The sequence below is a fragment of the Opisthorchis viverrini genome, assembly GCF_000715545.1.
Source record: "Opisthorchis viverrini unplaced genomic scaffold opera_v5_28, whole genome shotgun sequence".
Lineage (NCBI taxonomy): Eukaryota > Metazoa > Platyhelminthes > Trematoda > Opisthorchiida > Opisthorchiidae > Opisthorchis > Opisthorchis viverrini.
Window position 1 is genome coordinate 2,277,654 of NW_008751684.1, and position 17,934 is coordinate 2,295,587.

The 17,934-nt window shown below is 43.4% G+C and overlaps 1 protein-coding gene across 1 annotated transcript in view; it reads left to right on the forward strand.

Annotated features, from left to right (window-relative positions):
* The window catches only part of T265_12983 (hypothetical protein), a gene marked incomplete at both ends in the record, with an annotated part of 46,432 nt that extends 44,901 nt beyond the window's left edge, over nt 1-1,531 (forward strand). The window contains one exon of the mRNA XM_009166597.1: nt 445-1,531. Coding sequence (XP_009164861.1) covers nt 445-956 — 512 coding nt within the window. The remainder of the gene's footprint in view (nt 1-444) is intronic.
* Nucleotides 1,532-17,934: the final 16,403 nt, after the last annotated feature.

Sequence of the window (17,934 nt, forward strand, 5' to 3'; positions counted from 1 at the left end):
GGTCTGTTTGCCACTTAGTCCGTTCTCAGGCTTATATATATATATATATATATATATATATATACTTGGGAAACGTCCCATCTCCCGTGAGCACAATAGGATTTAGACAGGACCATTTGATCCAACTCCTTGGAGAGTTACCTCTGAAGAGGCACCATCGTATCAAGTTCTGTTTTCGTAAATATTCGCGTGACTAATGATAATATGTGAGCTTAGTCTATACGGGTCCGGTGACATGTTAATACACTCATTATCCGAGGATCAAGGTTATCGAATGCTAGATTGTGTTACAGTCATCATGACTCCGTTGTTAACCACTTGGTTCGTTTCCTTTTACTTGTTTGTAAAAGCATCCTGTTCATGCCTTTTTGCTCCACCCCCCATGTCTTTGTCTTACGCCGTAAAATTTCTTTGTTGACTTCTATCCCAATATTTTTCCCACAGCTTCCCCAACTCAGTCCACTGTGATACAGACAGGGGGAGGAAGCACGGTCTCTGGAGTCCTGACAACCAACTCTGCTGGGATGGGCCACCGAGGTCCCCTAATCCAACAACAACAGCAACAGTTACTTTCCAGCTGCGTCCCTTATTCAAATGGGGTAAACCAAGCTCTTGGCGCCACCCTTCCTCGCCGACATGGCCCTAATCCTTTAGGGCCACAAGCTTTACAGCCCTTCATCCGTCCTCTCGGACAGCAGCAGCAACAACTAGCGTCAACCGTAACACGTCGACCTCAACCCGGTTTAGTCGTTGAGCGTAACCCCGTCAGTGGGTTATCAAGAGTTGCTGTTTCCAACATCACCCCACCAGCCCCTACACACAATGCTCAAATGTCTTATACTCGCCCGACATCTACCTCTAACGTTTCCGGTAGTGGTAATCTCTCAGGGATAAAGCAACAACAATCAACGCAGCAGCAACAGTTTATCGCGGCTAATCAGGAGGTGGGTCTTTGATGTTCACCAGCCGCGAGTTATGCACTAAATTGATCTCCACCCAGGTCCCTCACCTTGTCTACTCCCATGGCGATATGTCAACTATTTTGCATGAGCGTATGCTCAGCTCACAACAAGTTACAGAAAGCAAACAAGTGCACGCCGCTTTCACATTTGTAAGCGTGCAATAGCAGATCTTCCGTTGGATGACCAACCACTCACTCACTTATAGTATCACCGCTTTCTTTTCGGTCGTCCATATTTTGGGGAGACCTGCCTGTATAATCACTCATCTCAATCCATCGGCTTGTCAGACTTTGCGCGCATTTCCCTTTCTTCTCTTCGTCCCTCAGATGTCGCCCCTCATTTTATCGAAAGTTTCCCTGCTTCTGTTGGGTATGATTCTCTGTTTTTTAGTGCCCCCCGTACGCAAATATTTATCATTTGTACATGTTTCTCTACTTGCGGTTATCCATTTTAACTGGTGCACACTGTTTTTTTCTTTTTCTACCTTTCCGTCCACTGTCCTTTCTGACTTGTCTGTACATAGACCACCGAAATTGTTTTTACCTTGCCTAAATGATAACCCATTCCGTCCTATGCGGTTGCTATATTTGCTTGGGAACCGAAGTGTCACTGCGTGATCAGGTAACGGATACTCCCCCAATAAATTGGGTTAGTCGCGGGACCAACAAGTAGGTCGGATAAGCAACCGAATATCTAAAGTTCCAAACAGTCGAAAAACCTACGGTGTTGTAGTCATGATGAAATCTACGGTTATTGTATAAAGTCATGTGGCTCACTCTCGCATATATCCCGTCAATTTTTGCCGTTGTGCAACTGAGCTCCTCGTCTATGGATTTGGATTTGGCTCTTCTACACTGAAAACAATTGAATCTGTGCGGAAATGCGTGAGCAGCTGAGTAGCAATCATAACAATGAAGTGTCTAGTAGCGTCACCGTAGTGTGCACACCCGCTCTGTTCTATAAAGGTCCACTGCCATCTTTGTTGTCGAATTTATTACCGTTTATTTTGAATACCAAGAAGTAATGGAAAATACTGGTCCGTGTGAGGAGGTATAGCCCACCAACCACCATAACTGGAATGCAACCGTTGCTCTCTATAAGGAAGTACAGGGCTTACTGAGACTGCCGGTTTGTCACTAAGCATGGTATTCTAGCTGCTCAGGTAAAAAAATCGGGAATTCACCAGCAGTTCTTCGTGGTAACATGCATTGTTATCCATGGCTTCCATTGGTTCGCACCACCTACATAGTCTGTTCCCCAATGTCAGTCGGACCGATTTCTTGTCTGTTCGTGGCACGACAGAAAAGTCTGGAGCATAGTTAAGCTGTCTTAACGGTGGAGTGAATGAACAGCTTGAAATTATCCTGTGAATCCATCCAAAACCTGTATTCATCCGCCCACGACGTCCTATTCTCTGCGCTTCCTGTACAACAGTCGTAATTTGTCAGCCATTTATCCGAAACTCGGGTTTGTGCATAGGTTGCAGCTCATCAAAACAGATCCCACCGTCACGTGGCCATCGTTTGACCTGATTGGCTTTGGTTGCGCTAGCAATGAATCGGTTCAGCTTTGAGCTTCTCTTTATTAGGATGGTTTGTTCTGAATACCGAAAATGTGGAGTTTCTGCTCAAGCTTTTTTCAGTGCCTGTTTAACTTGACAGCACAAGTGACTTTGGTAATCCGACCTCATGAAATTGATGAATTAGCGGTTGGCAACAGATTCTAGCTACTAAACTGCGCAGTTTGATTAGAGTAATCCATGAGTGAGTTGATAGGCACACCATGACACTTTGTGCACGCCTTCCTGTGAATGTGTAAGCAACCGAACTTCGTTGTTCGCGATTGCCAGCGGAATGAGCACACATTAATCCGGCGTCTGTGCAGTTCTGAGAAACACGTGCTGACCTCGCTTTCATTCAGCGTAGTCTTTAGTGTGTGAATTTCTGGCGACTCAAACGTGTCAATGAACAGGCCTTGTTTCTAACAGCCAAAGGTTCCGGTGTTTCTGTTTCTATTTCTAAAGGCTTTCGCTCTATCAAGGTTGAGCTGCACACATTAGTTACCATGTTACATTCTTCAGCCAACTGTGACATGACGTAGCATTGCATTTTTAACAAGCATATCAAGCAACTCGGTCCGATGTACGCCATATTTGGGTGCCTTCTGCAGAAGTTTCCACTGAACATCTGATGTAGTGCACATAATTAGTAAAGCTAATCACGGTCGCCCACGACTGTGGATTTTCGAATGGGAAATGAGCACACCTGAACTTAGATGGCAGCTGAGTACGCAAGGGCTTTTCCGACCAAATGCAAGAGCTTGTGGGATATTGGCCAAGATAGGGGCACTGTTGTGAACGCAATGTCACCTATTGAGCTGGCGACTGCGGATGACGCATGCCAGTGGGTCGCCTAACCTATGTTTGTCACTTAGCTGTCACACGAGGCGGATGTCTGACAAATTACTGACGAGATTTGTGAGGGCTTCAAGTGGTCAAAATAAGCGTGTCTAATCTGAAAAGTTCACTAAAGCCGAGTTCAAGTGTTATACGAACCCAATAGTCTCCTCTCAATAATGTCAATGTGTGATGACCGTTCCAGGGGGAGATGGTTTCAGCGAGCTCTGAAATCTACCATGAGATGCCCTCATTAGGTGGGACACCTCAGAAAAGCAACAAGAAACACACCTCTTCAGTAAGAGATGCTTGTTGCCTTTGGTAAATAGCTGCGCTTTTTCACTGTACCAGTTAGTACATTAGATTAGGGGCAAGATTGCTCCAACTTACTGGACCACGTCTACTCGCTGGCCTCCCAACACAGTGTTATTCTTTGGTAATTGATCAGGTGGCTGTTGATCTGTTCGCCGAGCTGGGCAATTGATTTGCTTCACAGCGCACTGAAGATGTCTCCTCGAATGGTGACGAAACGTTTGCAATTCAATTGCCCAGCTCGGCGAACAGATCAACAGCCACCTGATCAATTACCAAAGAATAACACTGTGTTGGGAGGCCAGCGAGTAGACGTGGTCCAGTAAGTTGGAGCAATCTTGCCCCTAATCTAATGTACTAACTGGTACAGTGAAAAAGCGCAGCTATTTACCAAAGGCAACAAGCATCTCTTACTGAAGAGGTGTGTTTCTTGTTGCTTTTCTGAGGTGTCCCACCTAATGAGGGCATCTCATGGTAGATTTCAGAGCTCGCTGAAACCATCTCCCCCTGGAACGGTCATCACACATTGACATTATTGAGAGGAGACTATTGGGTTCGTATAACACTTATTCTGTCCAACTGAATTCCAGGACATCCTTTGCACTTAACATTCAGTTAAACGATATCAGGTACGGGCGACTAATCGTAGTCATGGATGAGTAGTATCTCAGTTTTCAAATATTTGCTGTCTAGATAAGGTTGAAATCTGAGGGGAATGCTTGCCAAGGCAGTGAGATGCTGGCAGGCTTTTCCATAGCACATATCAAAAACCTCTGCTCTTGTTTTTCATTCTTGACGGTGCCTTATTTTATTTCAAGAGGCACAAAGAAGCATGATCAACCAAACCAGTAATTCACAACTTACCGTTGTTCGGGTGAATGTAAATGAGAACCGTATTGTATCGATCTAGAAATGTGCCTAAGTATCAATCTTCATCAACAATACAAAATATATCGATTGTCCGTCTGTGTTGCTGAACGAATTCCTGCGCGTCCGCTTTTTTGTTCGACATGTGATTAACTCACTGAATCGACCCTGGATGAAATCTCAACATATTGGTCATGTGGTCCGAGTCCTCAGCTGTTTAACACATTTGAAAGGTATTTTCACTTGACTCCAGAAGAGAAGTTTCACTCTTCCTTGCGTGAGAAAGGAATAAACAATGGGACTACCACAGCTCCCATCAATGTTTTTATCACGCTTAGTCTTTACCGATTCACCCTACTTTTTGACACTACTAAGTATTCTTCAGAAATATTGCTATCGAGCATAAGTATCGCGGATGGGGCCAAAGTCTGTTGGCGTACGAAACTCGATTCTCTTTGATGAAATCTTCGATAGGTTATTGAACAGTTGGTTGTCGACAAATATAGTGTATTGTTGAGGCAACATTCAAATCGCTCTCGATTGATTGTTTTAGAAAATTGCCCTCAACATACACTGCCCGGAAAGCAACGAAACAAGTGAACTTGAAAGGCATGCTTGACCTGTTTTGGATTAAGGTGCATCCAAAACCCGCAAAAAATCGGGAGGTTCCGCAACAGAGACGCATCTCGGCCGAGTTGCATGCCATTCATGCGGAAGGAAACTTACTTGGGATTGTCTAGTCAGCTTAGCGTGCTACTGACAACCTCAGGAAACAACCTCAATGGCCGCAGACGACAGCTAATTCTTCTATTGATCTGGGAGGCAATTCTGACATAGTGGGCCATCTGGTAACATGTAACGATGTACAGGTCGTATAGCCTTCATCGGGATGCGCATACACGGCTCCGTGGGTTTGTCACTTGTTCGCATGAGGATGGGTTACGGTGGTACCATGAGCCTGCCACACAAAATTTTGTTTACTCAGCTGATCATTAACTCGAATTCACTACTCAAAATGCCAATTGACATTTATTCAAATCTGCGCCGCTATAGCCGGTGTATATCCAATGCATCCCAGGACTTAACAGATTTCCTTAGTTGTTGGTCGACATTTGTTTCGGGACTTCACTTTCCCGTCAACCGAGATATTCAGTTCCCGCAATCTGTTCGCCCACTTAATTCTGTCTGCCGAGTTGGGGTTGCCCCCTAACTTGGAGGGCTGGAGAGCCGACGTTACAAGTAAGGGACCAGATGAGAATCGTGATAGTTGAACTGGTCGACCAGGGGCAAGAAGATCCTGTTAGATGAATATAATAATTCAGTCGATGCGCTTCTGATCAACCGCAAGTTTTGCAACGTTTCAAGTAATCCTTATCGTAGAAGATGATTTGCTATGAAAATGTACCCCACAAATAGAATAGGAATGCGATAATTACCTTGTGAGACTGAATAACTCAGAAATTTCCCGGCTGAAAATCTCCAGTTGATTCATCAGGCTTATGTTGTTGTTTATCTCAGTTCCAAACCTGAAACAATGACCCTCGACACAATGGTCAATTAATAATGCATGATGACTAATCCAGCCAATCAGATCGCATTTGCCATGCCGTTTTTTCAAGTCGGACGAGTTTTTCAGTAAGGAGTTCACATATTCACTTCATTTTATATTTGTCAAACCCCTAAATAACATTGAGGTCGTAGTGATTTACTCATGTCAAAATCTTTCCACATGGTTCTGACCTGAGAGTGACCTTTGTCACACTGACAACTTTCCTCCTTCTGAACGGGACTGTGTCACTCACATATTCATTAAAAATCCCATTGTTTCATTTCTTACCCATCTCAAACTGTGAGGAGCCGTTGCAAACTCATCCCGACGTTCCCTTATCATCGAAACCTCTATACCGGCCTTGTTTGTGCAATAAAATGGAAAGTTTTGCTCCGAAAAGAAGAGATTCTTGGAGCTTTGCGGGTCACTGGAAATGCTTTTCAAAACCCCACTGGCGTGACCACATCAAGAAGCCAACGGTACCGTCACATCCACCCACCCACCGTTTATCAATGCTTTTCTGCTTTAACCATCTTAGTGTGATTCTTCCTCTTCGTCGTTCGATGGCCGCGTACAGTAACAGTCCGAAACAGTAGATGCTCGGTTTTACCTCCCGGCTGTAAATCTTAACTGTATCTGAACCAAGTAACATGATATGCATATGCGCCACGGAAGTCTGGGCATGCTTGTCGTTTGTGCATACCGTCAGTCAGTGAGGTATGGCCCAGTAGCAGTGCTTGGTTCCTATTTCGGGTTCAGGCCTCATCTGATTCCATTGGCTGTGCACTGTGGTTCGAAATACCCCAGAAGGATAAACGGCACTTCCCGACTTTCAATATTGTAGGTTTTAATTTACCCCAATGTAGCTAAAGTTTCCTTTATTTTTTAAAACTACCTGTGAATAGTCTAGTCGTTGGTCGTCATTCATTGACAGGAGTCTGCACACACGTTCTCATATCCGAATGCTCGTTCTAGACTCATATCGTGGGGGTGTACTTCATGGTCACAGAACTCTCGAGCGTGAGTTCTGGCAAACCCAGAAAAATACAGTTCCCTCTCTCAGCGACAGATATGAAGGGGAAAGTCACGTGGTGCACAAGATAAATCTAAACAACAGAAGATGCGTCTTCAGGTCTACTAAGCCATCCGGAAATGGCGCGGTTCCTCGTTAGATGTCTAAAATTCTGTTGCCATTCATGTTCACCCGCTCCCAGAAAATTTCGAAACAGCATTTCACGTGTTTATTTCGATATGCCTAGAAGCTAGATGCCGAAAGATTGCAATGACGAAACACTTCATCTAGCATCGCTATTTGTTGATTTTTACGGAACATACTACTATGTCTGAGTTGCCAATGATTCAGTTTGTGCAGTTGTTTTCTATCGACTTACAATTCAAATCCAATTCATTTCGAATTCTCGTTCGCCAACCTTTTCAGTTTGATCGTTTCTGAGTAAAAATGTAACTTTTTCTCAACTTACTCGTTCATTTGCTCCTAGCTTTCTGGTTTATGGTGGTCGGTAGATCTTTAAGTAATTAGACCAAGAACGACCATGGTAAACACTCGGAGTTATTTGCTTCGGAAGTAAGGAGTGTTTACCCCCATGACGTCGTATATATTGCGTCGTGTACGGTGACTCTTCACAAGGCTTCAGTTTTTTAATGATCTATGAACGAAAGTGGGAATGATGCGTACATCAGTGTATCATTAGTCGATGCAGAACTGTCTGTTGTACGCTGGTGACTTAACCGTCAGACAGTTCAATTTTAATTTTCGTTCATTTTACAGGTGATAATAGGGCATTAGAAAAAGGTGGGTAACAAATTTTGTCCATATTTTGATAGTCGTTTGGTAAAATTTTCATGGTTGTGCATCAGGCCTCTCGTCTCACCATCGATGTACCTATCCCCGTGAGTACAGGAAACTGGGTAACTCAGATTTGGTTGAACAGGAATCATTTATGGAAATAGGCAATGTTTGGCTGCATTTTCAAGCAATCTGTTATTTTAGCTGAAGGCTTAATCTTTTTATCTCAATACTGACGCTGGGAGAATCTTTAGGTGCTTTGCATCTACATATCAGTCTCCCCTACGAAACGATTCTCCGTTAGTGTAATTTGTCACTTTCTAACCATCTGCCTAGAGTTTTGAGATATAGCTCACAGATCTTTACGCAATGGGCACAAAGCTGACGTGATACGTTCTTCCAACAGCGGAATACTCTGCTGGATCGCTGTGTTCCGTACATTTCGAAGCGGTTTCGACTGCACACTATCAATTATTCATAGTTGGAAACAGTTTTGAAGTCTTCATTTTTTCCTACCAGAACGATCCACCAATAAGTCAGCTAATGCAAATATGGTATGCTGTGGGTCAGTTTTGTTATCAACGTTCTCCAGACATGATTAGTAGCATGTGAGTATGGCACTATTGCTCAGTTCTCTACCAAGTCTTAGGCCATATGATAGGCTTCTATCGACATCCCTAACTGAATGATAACTGTATCCTTAGATGATCGAGTTTTATGAAACTGAACACACGCAGTTCCACCAAACGGTCAGCAACCTTTTTCATCACTTCCTCGTCATCGAGTTCCCACGTTCATGAACCCAGCAGGATTATGATGAGCGCGATTTGGTGTCATTTAGTTTTATTGCTAAGTGTACTTACAGTCCTCTCAAACTAGCTCTCCTTTAGTGAGCTTTATTCAAGTATTATGGTGTTTTAGACGAGAAACTGATGCTGAGCTATCAGCAGGAGACTGAGGGTGGTGTTACTATGCATACGATTTGGCAAGATCAGTGACAGGGAAATCATCACTCGACTTTCGTAGGTAATGCGTTCACACAAATAAACCAGTTAAACATACAGATGAGAATTATTGATCCGGAAAAGGAGAACAGCGAAGTCGACCCAACCGGATCGTTGATGGACTTCCAAAATAGCGATTAGTTCTGTCCAATACGTATGAATGATGTGCTTTGTCAAATTAACTCTGTGTGGAACGGTCTAAATAGACCGTGACTAGACATGACTTAATAATGAAGAGTGCTAACCTAAAAACCCTATTTGGTATTCCAGATTGATTCGCAGTTATGGATAACTCTCACATAAGAACTTTATCCACCAGCCTCGTAGCAGTTGTGGGTGAGCTCCATATAGCTCAGTGGTTGGTGTGCTCCAGCAGGATCAGTGGTTAATGTGCAAACTTACTGGCAGGGAGTTCCGAATCCAGCCTCAACATCTCAACTGCTCCTGGCAGGATCTAAGCAACAGTGATTCATTTTCGGAGCATGTTACAGATAAACCACTATCATTATTGTTTTTATTAGTTGAAAAAGATTCGCACAGATGAAATACACTCATCTGTAAACAATATTGGTGTTGAAGAGAGGCCTTTGATTATTTCGCACATATGCCTTCCCAGTCCGGATGGAAATACCATCTCCGGCAAGATCACCGGGACCGATACAGCTATCTAGATAGACAATTTTCTTTACCACGTCCACCGGCTCATCCGGAAGCATGAGGATTGGGTTCAAGCCCACGAGGTCTTGCAGCAGCGCTTTACAATTGGCGGGTGTGAAGCTCATGATAAGACGTAAGGCAGAAGTAGCTAGATTAGTTGAAACTGTTTGCAGTACGAGGGCGTTAGGTTCGAGAAGAGTATATGTCATCTGCGTACTCGATATCTGTGAATTAATTCCCCGGGAGGATTTCTGACCAACAGGGATAAGAAGCTGATAGTGAGTCTTCCATAAGTGTATCAATGATGAAGTTGAAGAAAGAATGGGAAAGAGGTCAGCCTTGCATGACCTTCACATTTCCGCGGGGGTTTGAGTACAGCACGTTAAGAGGGGTTAAGAATTTACGGGAGACACCTATGCTCGACAGACTACCGTAGTGGCTGAGAGTACACAGAGTCAAAGTCAGCCTTCAAGTCAAAGAAGACGAATATTGTTGGCTGCTAGAAGCAGTTCCGCTGTCCCAGAACCTGTTGGAGAGTGAAATGTGATAGATGCATTGTTTCACCTAACCTGATTTTCGCGGATATCTCTTACTATGTTCAGTCAACTTTTGAAGCATAGGACCAGTTACCAGGCTGATGTCGCGATGTTTTTCATACAGTGTTCACTTATTTATTCTGAAGACAGGAATAACTGTCCACATGCCTCATTCTGCAGGTACATTTTCCTCAAGCGACGTTGCACCAGTGGGCCTTGTTAGATGGGTCGGGATACTTCGTACTTTATTTCTTCTTCAGATGGACGATCAAGTTTTATATTCTATTCACCCGTATACACTTTCTCCAAAGGTGGGATTGCAGGAGACCAGCTAAATTGTTCTTCGAAGTATTCGGCCTATCCTTCCAGTTGGCTGTTTTGTGGATGAATTATTGAACCGCCTTTTCCACTGACCACTGCTATCAAGGGGCTAGCCGACTATATCGGTTGATGTAGGGCACGGCTATTTCCAGTAGTAAAAGCCTTCTCCATCTCCCAAGCTTTCGATGTTCAACAGAACTCCCGGTCTATCCTTAGGCTCTTCACTATTTGGCGTTTGAGGGATTTGCGTGCGTTATCTTAATAGTTGCCTGCTCATATGTATTTTCCCGGCGTCAGTCAGGACCTGTGGTTTCGACGATTTCCAGTAGTTATTTGATTATGTAGGAGAATTCGGATGACAGCACCGAACGCCGCTAGCATAGCTTCCTTCATATTTTGCCGTGCTTCATCCACGCACGCGCTACCAGTACAGTATTGGTTTACTGAAAAGAGTTGTTGAGCTAGCCCATATCGATACTGTTCAGCTATGGTAGTTCTTCGTAGATAGAAGACTGGCATGCATCTTGCTGACTTGCGAATGCCTGAAGGAAAATGAACTGTGCATGCATGTGGCGTAATCAGAATCAAGTTGTGCACCCAAGAAGGAACAGCAGCCTTGAATTGTGGCTCCACCGGTGGCTGATGGCCATGTGATCCACGGTTAATTTGTAGTTGGTGGCCGCTAGGCTACGCGGTGCAAATGTTTATGCTGAAATTCCTTACTGACCATAAACAGTTCACGATAAGCACATACATGGATGAGTCGCCCCCCTTTGTCTGTACAACGGCCATCGACTCCGAATGGACCGCCAAGATATGATTCCAAGGAGCGCAGACGACCGACTTGGGCATTTATATAGCCCAAACGAATCACAGTGTCTGTGCTTCTCGCTCGACTAGTAAGCGTTGAAAGCTGTATGTAGAAAGTATCCTCAGCGTCAGAACTTCAGTCCGTCAGACCATAAGCCGACACCACCAAAAGACACTTTTTCTAATGTCGAGAAGCGTTGAGCTTGATTGAGCTGGATAATCGGACGACGCAAAGGTGGCTGTTCACTGGGATTCAATCCAGCAAAGCACGTTCAGCTCTGGGCCGATTGCAACAAGCTGAAACTGATCAGTTAATCAAACTTGTCGAACAACTGCCCGTTTACTGAGTGGCCTTAATATTGTTTATGTACACGAAGTCTCTCTGACATACGTTTATCTTAGTAATCTTGGTGATCGTATTTTACTGGGGTTTAACTTGGATTTATTCTGACCCTTTTGAAACCACTGCGATAGCTGACTTTGGCGTTTCACTGTCATGCTGAAGTTTTGGTTGTGTTTTAAACCGTCATCACTTTACGCTGCATATCGTCCAAGCATCAAAAGACCCATCTATTCGGAAGTGCATCAAGCTCTGGTAGGACGGTGATGGCTAAAACAGAAACAGTTCAGACAAGATGGTTGAACACCCATTCCCCCTGTCATTGAACAACAAAGAAATGAGGAAAATATCAACTAGTCTCTTCGTAATAACCGCTGCTACCATCGAAGTAACCATTGTCAACTTCCACTGCTGACGACTAATCGAGCAATTGAGAGAATCGACGGGAAATATGGACGGACCTTTGGAAGTTATTTAGTACTGCTGGATTTAAATACCGCGGCCTGGAAGACTAAGAATCTTCAAGAATCAAGCAGTGGTTTTTTGTGGCACTTTTAAAACCCACAGAATATTTTGTACGTAGTTCGCGCATTTCCATGTTCACAGTCTATTTCTAAGCAAACATCATGTATTACCCATAAGGAAACATACTGGTCAGACTTTTCCCAACAGCCATTTTCGAAAAACTTAATTTATCAGTTCGGGAAAACAGCGTTTTCAAGTTACAGAGACAAATGTCAGATAACTGTCATGTAAGTCAATATTGTTACCTGGCCAAGACCCACAGCTTATGTTGGGGTTAAGTATATCCTGTGATACCCTGCGTTCACCCAGAAGTGATCCAATAGCAGCTAGTCTGGAAGTACCCAAACTGATATGCTCATGGCATCACCCATCAAGCTAGCCAATTAATTCAGGTAAAAGGTTCATATTCATCGACAGCGAATTAAATTTTTTGGAACCTCACGCTACCGAACCGCACGCTACCAATGAGCATGGCATCTTGTCTGTCATATAATTGGGCACATCTCTGACCTCAGATTTCGTGGTCCAATCTTCCAGGAGAAGTTCCGCCAATAGAAGAAATAGTCCGCCATTCAGTTCTGCTGAGTTGTTCTCCAAAATATAGTTCTCGTATTCTGACTTGTGTTGCTTTTTTCCGGTGGACCATGCTGCATACTTTCCGGTTGAGTTTAAAATCTCATAAGTGAAAATAAGGAAAAGATCCATGACAATATTCAATATGGGTTTTGAGAAGCAGTTTCACAAACTGCAGGTCTGTAGGAAAGCTGGCGCAAACCGTTTGGTCCCGAGAAGCAGGACAAAAATACCTTCAGTTCATTTCAATGTCCTGAACGGTGCTCATACTAACAGTGGAGATTCGATTTCCTCGCATGACTCATAATATCTTCCGACATACTGTGAACACATAAGACAGAATGCTCTCCTCGCCAAAGGAATACCCTTTTCTTGGAAACCCTTTCCAATACGCAGGTCGTTGCATTCCTTACCTATACAGGGAAGCTGTACTCTTCTCGTATGATAACGAATCGTCAGGACGATTAGGAGCTTAAATGCGTTCATTCCCTGCTCTTCACGACTACTTGCCTCTTTGGTAACATGTTTTTTCGTTACACTGGCATTGGAGTTTAAAAATACCAACATTTCACCTATTTTCATCAGACGGATCAACTTTAGGTTATTGTGAACAGTTCTGCTGAATTCCTCATGGTCAACATCACCTTGGAGTCCTCAGACAAAGTGCACGAAATGTTAACTATAAGATGACCAAATCTTTTGGATGAGTGGCCTTTAGGTGAAGCTCTTGTGCTAACGGTCAAATTCAAGTGCAACTGCTTATTATTATGCATTCTCCTTAGCCTCTCCTATAAATACAATGGGTTTCCGCGTTAGTGACGTCCAGTGGGACCAAGTCACAGTGATTTCTTCTTGTCGGAGTGGTCGAAAAAGCCCTAATGTTATATGAGGACTGAATAACTCCTGAATGATGTAATTAGTTCATAGGTAACTAACTGTCTGTGTGCACCTGAAAGTCGCCACTTGAGGTTAATTAAGGCAACATTTCCTGACAATGGTTGATAAACTTTGGATCGTAAGTGGGTCTAGAACGTCCGGTCTGTCTGGACGTTCATTAACTAAATGAGGTACTCTGTGACCCTTTCTATGATATTGGAATCAGCATATGGTCGACTGTTATTTCCTGTCCAATGTTCTGTTTTCTTAGTCGTTTTTAGATTTCTTCATGTAAAGAACATCTTCCATGCTGCCAAGTTAAACAAATTCCATGGTGCACTAAATTTAGGTGACTTGGAAACCATCTTTTTTTGCCTAATCCTCTGTGGTGGAAAAATGTTCGATGGACTGCCCAGCTGCCATTTTAAGCTAGATCAGACCACGCCAAATCATCAGCATCTTGGTAATTATTGATTACCAGAACAGTTTATTTTTATTCATCATAAAGAAAGAACTTACTTGATTCTTTTGGCAGTCGTATCACTGGTTCGTGCTTCAATTTAGTCCAACAAGACTAACTGGTGACAAGCTCCTACGGGTAAGATTATGCTTGCATAGCCTCAAGCAGCTTTGGGTGATGTTCTCAGACAGGCCAACCCTCTGTGCGTTCGTCAGTACGTCTCGGCCACAGCTCTTCAAGGCGTGCACATGATTCGATATTTTGTACAAGTTTATCAAACTACCGCAATAATTTATTCCACCATCCCTCTGGTTACCAGAGAGTAGACCCTGTGAGGTATTCCCGAAGCAGCCCTCTGGATCGTGTTGATCTGATTCAGTGAAGTGAACATCATTTGTAATGGAATGTCACATTGCAAGCCTTTTTCAAAACTTCTTGGTACGTTTGATTTTGAACGATAAACTCTTCTCTCACGGCAGCCGTTACTTTCTGAGGACCATTTGAAGCAAGTGTGGCTACGTAGAATTCCTAGTCATTATTAGCTGTTTTGGAGTTGAGCAGTCAAATTTTTCCGACGTCTTGGTCAAGGCGTTCAATTCCTATGTTCGCTGCAACTGTGACCCGGAGCGCACATGATCTACAAATACACCATCAGGATACAATCAGTGAGAAATTATGAGGCCCTGTTACTTTCCATCGGTACAGTATCCTTTACATCAGTTACCTTTACCCGGTTTATTCCAGTCCCGCGATGCTTTATGAGGTTTTCGACTGGATCACATCATTTGCGTTTTAACCACAAAGGTCAGGAATATCCTGAACCTATTGAACTGATCGCACAGAGAAGTATGTTTATATGGCCGAAGTAACAAGCATTCATCCGAACCATCATCGACGAATTTGGTTCACCAATACTCTGAAATGCTCTTGCGGTTGGGTTGAATAACCAAACTTACCGTCTTTGAGTCTACATGCTAATTCCAAACTCATGAGTTGCTGTAACGCATGTAAACCATGAAGCCATTCAGATAGCCAAGTCCAATAGACCATGTTAGAAACACGTACCTGCGACAGTCAAAAGAGCTTAATCTGGCGCTCCAAAATTTCGACTTGACTCGGTTTCACTACTTACCATGTTTAGTGTGTCCCTAATTCCTGATTTCTGATGTACAGTATCCCCTGGACGAAAGTAGTAGGGCCAGACTTGCCGAAATTACTCCCTCGTTCTCTAGGCGTTTGTTATTCTGGCAATCAGTCTAACAATAAACATACCGGAGACATGATACAATAGCCCTTTTTAGAGGAGATCCATTTTTGAGGGGAACAAAGCCAATCGGAGCCACCGTAAACATCAATTTTTCGAAAGGCATTTAGTGGTCTTACGCAGCCAGATATCGGTAAATGGGGTGACCAGGGGGGTAAACAATAAAATACTTCTTTAGTGTGGCGAATAATAATCGACGATTCCGACTAAGCATAAACACAATGGTGGAACAGTTCTCGCTGCCCGTTGTTATTTTGTTTATGTTTATTAGGTATACCGCGGAGACTCGGCTGCTACACATCATTTTCGTAGATAAACGCCTACATTTGACAGTGAAAGAATTAACTGGAGGACCAATGATTTCACTCAGCTAACCTAAACAAACGAGCACTGTACTAGCGAATATACACTCAGTTGCAAACTAATTTTTGGTTTTTCGAGAGACTCACCGGGAACCCAGCTGAATCTCTCGTTTGTGATGTTTTCAGGCAACTGAATGTGCTGCACCAGGCCGCCTCATGTTTCAGTCGCTACGATATTCGATATATCAGCCTTATGAGTAGTACATTACAAAGATATACATGTATCGCGATATCTCGAGTGTATCTAGGCCAATATTAGTTGGCCTACGAGACTCCTCATTGAGCCTGCTGAGGGATCTCTAGTAAGCTGTTAGACTAAAGCATCAAAGAATCTAGACGAAATGACGGTTCATTGAAGTCCATTGTATTCGGCCCGCTCGTTTTGACCACCATTAATGTTTCTATGAGAATTTTTGGACGGATTGATTGGAACCAGTATTATTCTGTAGTAAGCAGCCGGTACCGCCTTCTGTCCGATCATGTCAGATGTATAGATACAGCATACCTCAGTCTATCAGAGTCGTTGCAATTATGTCAATCTCACGTATTTTACGTGAATTTCCCATGTCTGGATTCTGCATAGATATGTTGCGTCTCGTCCACTCCTTCTTATTCATCCATCGTTACTACAGGACAAGCTGCACGGCGGCCTGATTCAGATGCACCTTTCCCACCCAGGTTTATTACGGATTTTTTCCTGAGTGGCAGTAAACTATAAACATCCTTTCCACAGTTTGCACATTATCTGGTCTGTACTTATGTATGATACGAGTGGTGCCTTGTTGCTGTTCACTGATTATGAATAAGGCAAGGGCTATTCTGTTTTTGAATGTGCATTCTTTCGTTTATTTTAATTCCTAGAACACCGCACTCAAGGCCGAAGAAAAATGACCCTACAAAGTTCTTTCTTTATCGTATTAACGTGAGGCGAGTGAGGTATAGACTGTCTCCCGTCTGCTGCTGCAAGTCCTTCATCATCCAAAGCTGATGCTGGTGACAGCTCTATGACTTGGCTTTCGATTAAGCTCCGATCCATCTATTTCAAATAGCTGAAAATCGTTATAAATCAACTGGGAATTGCTCGGCCGAGTTTTGAGATTCACTCAGCTGCAGGACTTGTGATTAGCTTGCCACTGTTATATGTAGCAATTTAATCGTATCAGTAGTGGAAACTGTACTTCAAGATACATTTCGGCCGCAATTTCTCTTCACTACCTCAAACAACTGGGTAGACCAAGGAAGCGAACCAAATGCAGAGTGGTGATGTCCCTCCAGTTCATTCTCGATCACCTGCCGGGTATATACTGTTCAGATAAGAAGTCCGTTCTACACCGAGGTTATTTTTCCTCCCCTCTTGCCTTTTGAGGCACCTGAAAACAGGTTACCTTCGTGCGAGGTGCAACAGCCGTGGAAAATTTCAGTGGTAACCTTCCAGCAAGTAACCACCGACTAAAACGAAATTTCCTTTTGGTTTATGGATTACCGTACGTTCCCAAAGATCTCACCCATTGTTTACACACAAACAACCCCACTAGAAAGGAGACTTCATGCCACCAGAGGTTTGTTGTTATCGAACCTCCATTCAGTGGTTCAATGTGGGCATCCATATCAAGATGGGTCAACTTTTTCCTGTTTTTGGTTTGATGTGAAGCTATGCGCGCAGGTGGAGTAGTAGATGCCAATTATTCTTCAGGCGAGGTTTAGTAGTTCATTGTTTGAGGCACCTGAGTAAAGACACTTCTTCAACCACTTAGCCGTACTACTGATTAGAGTGTGCATGCAGGAAAACACACCTCAACCCCAATGTGCGACTTTTCCGGTAGGGTAATTCGTGGAACATCGAACTGGATAACCAAGGTTGTAGATACTGCTCTGTAGAATCCGGTTAATCATGAAGTCTAGTGAATTCGGAAGGGTAATCGCTATCATCAATTGGTGATACTTTACCGCAAGATGTACTAACTGGAGTAACTCTATCCAGAAAACGCTCGATCATTTAGATTGTCGTCCACTGGTCAAGTGATCGGTTTTACTTTATTTCGAATCATCCAAGTGAAAAGCAACTCACAAACAGATGGATAACAGTGCGTTTACGAAGTCAGATAGAAATGGGGCCACATTAGTACTGTTGACTACTTACGAAACGTCAGGCAACATCCAGCTGGCAGGCCTTACCGATGAATTAACGTTGGCGCCACAACTGAGCAATAAATAATAGTAGGGTTGAATTTCGTAAGAAGCTTAGATGGATGATAGACCATTTATGATGAGGTGGGTTGTATCCGTTGTATTAAAAAAGTACAGTTCATTAGCA